Genomic DNA, 4,810 nt, shown 5'->3' on the forward strand with positions numbered 1-4,810 from the left:
AAAATCCGAAAAAAAAAATAGTTTAACATATGTCAAATTCCAACATAATAAAATAAGTTCCAATACAACTTAAGATTTGGAACCATAATAAGTTTATAGCCTCATTCAACAACAAAATTCTAATTTAATGACATCACTCATTATATGCAAAGTTTGTTAATGACTCATTATTTCTAATATTCGAGTGTAGTTTCAAAAACTAAAATAATAACGCAGTTACGCTAAATGAAGAAAATAAAACAAATAGGAAATAAAATATGCGAGCAATTACATGGAATCACAAGAAATAAGGGTAGAGAAATAAAAGTATTAATACAAAGAAAAATATATTTTAAAATGAAAAAAGAAATTAAAAAGTAGATAGAAATAAAATAAAAATAATAAAAATAATAAAAATAAAAAGTTATAAAGAAAATAGATTAAAATAAAAACAAAAAGGAAAGAAATTAAAAATAACCTTATAATTATACAGTGTAATTATACCTATAAATTAAAAAGTATAATTATACCTTTCCAATTATACCCAATTCCAAATAATTACTTAACGACATAAATATATCAAACTGCTACATCCAAATTTAATTAATAGGTGAATTTCCAAACAGGCTCATGTTATTCAATTTACTTTTTGTCAGAACTTCTTACAAAAACAGACTACGCTCCATATTGCATTTTGACTTTATCACAAACTGAATCATTTTCTTCTCCTTCTTCCTCTCATGCTCATGTGTATACGCTCCTCTACTGCCACGTATTCATAATTTTCCTTCTGTTGCCACGTTACATGTTTTCTTGCTCATTCTATCCGTATAGCTGCAACAAGAAGATAAAGCTTAAAAAACACATATATCCTATAATAAATACATGTCCTAAAAATGATTTTTATAGTCCCAATTGTGTTTAATTTCCCCCTTTTTGTAGTTTCAAACTTTTCTATGGATACAAGACAGAGAAGCATTAGAATAGCAATGTTGCCATGGCTAGCACATGGTCACATATGTCCCTTCATAGAACTAGCCAAAGCACTGTCCAAGAGAAATTTCTACATATACATATGTTCCACACCAGTCAATATCAATTCTTTCAAACAAACAATTTCTGAAAAAGATTCAATTTCAATAAAGATAGTGGAACTTCACTTTCCAAATTTACCTGAACTTCCTCCTCACTACCACACCACAAATGGCCTACCACCCCTTCTCATGTCCACTCTAAAAAATGCTTTAGATATGGCGAAACCAAGCTTTTTTCATATACTTAATACTTTGAAGCCAGATTTGGTTATGTATGATTTTCTTCAGCCATGGGTTCCAACTATGGCTGCTTCACAGAATATACCATCTGTTCTATTTCTTACTCCTGGTGCAGCAGCAAGTTGTTATCTTTTTCATATTGGTAGAAAGAAGCCTGTTTCTGAATACCCATTTTCAGCTATTTATCTTAGAGATCATGAGTACGACAGGAATAGACATATGTTTGAACCAACTGAAGATGATGGATATACAGATACACAGCGAAGAGTCAATGGATGCATAGATGGATCATCTGAAATCATCTTGATCAAGACTATCCGAGAGCTAGAAGGAAAATACATGGATTTTCTCTCTACTTTATGCGAGAAAAGGTATGTCGCGTCTACTGGCTGTAAATTCAAACTTTGACGAATCAAATTAAAAAAACACTCATGGCCAAATTCGTCCAAAATTTTGTGGTGACAAAATGAATTAGGTAAAGAGGATCAAATTATAGATCAAAGTTCAATTCGTCCAAATAACCCGACCTTCCTTTTCTATTTTGTTTTTTAGGGAAAAAGGTGTCGATGTATTTTCTTTTAAATTAATATTCCTAAGATATACATAGTTCTCATTCTTAATTACATGTTTGGACCAAGGTGAGTCATTGGGTTACATCGTTTGACCCAGTAGTTTGATGAGTCACTTTCTGTTCTAATTCGTTGAGTCAAGTCAGGAAATGGACCATTATCTAATATCTGGACATTTTAGTCAGCAAACGTATAATAGTTTTAAATTTGGAAGGCTAAAAATTTATTTATTTTTCCTACCTTCAGGTATGTTCCAGTTGGACCACTTGTTAGAGCACCAGAAACAGAGCATGAGCATGAGCATTCAGAGGTAATGAAGTGGCTAAACAGTAAACAAAGATGTTCCACAATTTTGGCTTCATTTGGGAGTGAGTATTTCCTGTCCAAGGAGGAAATGGAAGAACTGGCTTATGGGCTAGAGCTCAGCAAGGTGAATTTCTTGTGGGTTGTGAGATTTCCTATGGGAGAAAAAATCAGCCTAGAAGAAGCGCTTCCAAAAGGTTTTCTTGATAGAATTGGGAACACAGGAAAAGTAGTACAAGGATGGGCTCCACAGCTAAGAATTTTGCAACATTCAAGTATAGGAGGATTTGTGAGCCATTGTGGATGGAGTTCAGTAATGGAAGGGCTTAAACTTGGAATTCCAATTATAGCTATGCCAATGCATCTTGATCAGCCACTTAATGCTAAGTTGGTAGTAGATGCAGGGGTAGGTGAAGAGGCTGTTAGGGACAAAAATGGAAATCTTGATAGACAAGAGGTGGCAAAGGTCATAAGGAAAGTGGTGGCAGAGAAAACAGGGCAGAGATTGCGAAAAAGAGCAAGAGAGTACAGTGAAATTTTGAAGAGTAATGGAGCGAAAGAAATAGATCAAGTTGTTGAAGAGTTGCTAAAACTTTGTAGGCTTACAAGAAGACAGGAATCTACTGAACTGCTTTACTAAATTACAGGCTTTTTCCTTCAATTTTCTTTTTCCTTTTATTTTATTCTTTTTTTTTTCCTTTTTTCGTTTTTGTAATTTACTTCCCAACAAAATAAATTACAGGTACTACATAGATCAGTGTACATTATTATCAATTTTCTTAATATGAAATTGATGTAGCATCCAATTTCATTTATTTGTGTGTATCTATTTGTTCTGGCTAAATCTGAATTACTTTTATTTCGTACGCTTTGCATCGGATTAGTGTCAAGTGTCAACTACCGCGTCAAATACTTAACTTAGCAATAGACAGGAAAAGGTTATTATTTTGCGAATCAAAGAGACGAAGTAAAAATCTGCCGAGTCTTGCTTCAGCTCAAGATTAGGCCAACTCTGAAGATATGATTAATAGTACCATTACAATCATCACTTCGACGATATATATGTTTACCGTAAAATTCGAGTAACAATTAAACTTATTTAGTGGTTTTAAGGATACGTGATTTAATCCAATATTAATTGATAAACAAGGAATTGAATAGATAATTTGAATAGTAAAATAAATCAAACCAATGTTCTAGCAGTATTTTCGACCTCGACTCGAGATGGTCTGGAGGTTGGGTAACAAAAACAGTAAAGAACAGAAAATAAACAATGAAGAACAGTAATGGATAGTAAGTGAAATAGAGAGCAGCGTTTGTATATATTCTTATCAGTCAAATCATGTTTACAAATGAATGGGGTCCCTCTTTGTATAGTAGAGGAATCTTAAATAAGGTACAATTCTAATAACGGAAACAAATCCCATGATTGGTGTCAATAACCGCTTGATTCGATATGTTCCGGAATTTTTGCCGAGATCTTCGGTCGGTTGCTAATATCTCGCCATTCCGTTATTATGCTCGATCTTGATCTTCAGCGAGCACTTCGATCTTCATGCTCCATACTCTGCCATTGAGCTCGAGCCCGGTCTATTACGAGCTTACTCTCGAGGCAGCTCCTCGTGCCTATGAAATCGGACATGCCCGATTTCGACCGTATACAGATAGTCCCAGTGTTTCTTGGAATAAAATGATAAGAAACAGTTTGAGCCTCGGTTTTCTGAAACCTCGATTATGGCGTCTTCCTCATGACGTAAGCGACGGATGTGACCGAAACGTCCCATCGGTTCAGTTCCCTAAATCATTAATGCCTGCCAGTTATGTCACGACCCAACTGGAGGGTCATGACTAGCACCCGGGCCATACTTGGTGAGCACCAACGTACATTTTATCTAACCTTCCTTATTATCTTTAAGGGCCGACAAGATCAATATAAATGGTAGACATGGATCATGAACATCCAACAATGAAAGATAATGTCATGAACATACATAACATGGGACGACAAGACTGTCAAGAAACTATATATAAGGTACGAGCTACCATGAGTCGACACCTGTCTATGAGCCTCTAAAAGAACATAAGTGCTACAACATTGCCGGAACAGGGCCCCGACATACCCATAAGGTCTATAACAAAAATGCATACCAAGACCACGGCAAGTCCGGAGAAAGGATCTTGCCAATAACGCTGAACCGGATAGCCTACTGTGATAGGGGAGCTGCGTCTACCCGTCTATCAGGACCTGCAGCACGACATGCAGCGTCCACAAATAAAAAGGACGTCAGTACGAATAAAGTACTGAGTATGTAAGGCAGAATAGCATAAGTAAGAACAATAATGTAAACAGTGATAGGGAATATACAACCTGTGACATCTGGGTACCTCTGAGGGCTACTGACATGAAATACATGATACATACATATATATATATATATATATACATAAACGTTTAAAACATATGCCTTTGTGGGCATCATCATCATCATATCGTACCCGGCCATAATAGGCTCGGTAAAACGTACCCGGCCATCATAGGGCTCGGTAGAATCGTACCCGGCCACGTGGAGCTCGGTAAAACCCAACTGATCAGTGGTTGCACAATAGGTTCCATACCCGGCCGACTATAGCGCGGCTCGGTAGAGTAAAATAGATACATATATATGATGCATGCTGGACTCGTTG

General features: G+C 35.9%; 1 protein-coding gene across 1 annotated transcript; it reads left to right on the plus strand.

The window, feature by feature from the left end:
- The first annotated feature begins 858 nt into the window (after window positions 1-858).
- On the plus strand, window positions 859-2,986 carry LOC107813106 (UDP-glucosyltransferase 29). Its single transcript, XM_016638320.2, has 2 exons — window positions 859-1,624; window positions 2,069-2,986. Exons 1-2 carry the CDS (start codon window positions 876-878, stop codon window positions 2,763-2,765), a joined length of 1,446 nt encoding a protein of 481 aa, XP_016493806.2. The 5' UTR covers window positions 859-875; the 3' UTR covers window positions 2,766-2,986.
- Window positions 2,987-4,810: the final 1,824 nt, after the last annotated feature.

This window comes from Nicotiana tabacum, chromosome 13 (genome assembly GCF_000715075.1).
Source record: "Nicotiana tabacum cultivar K326 chromosome 13, ASM71507v2, whole genome shotgun sequence".
Classification (NCBI taxonomy): Eukaryota; Viridiplantae; Streptophyta; class Magnoliopsida; order Solanales; family Solanaceae; genus Nicotiana; species Nicotiana tabacum.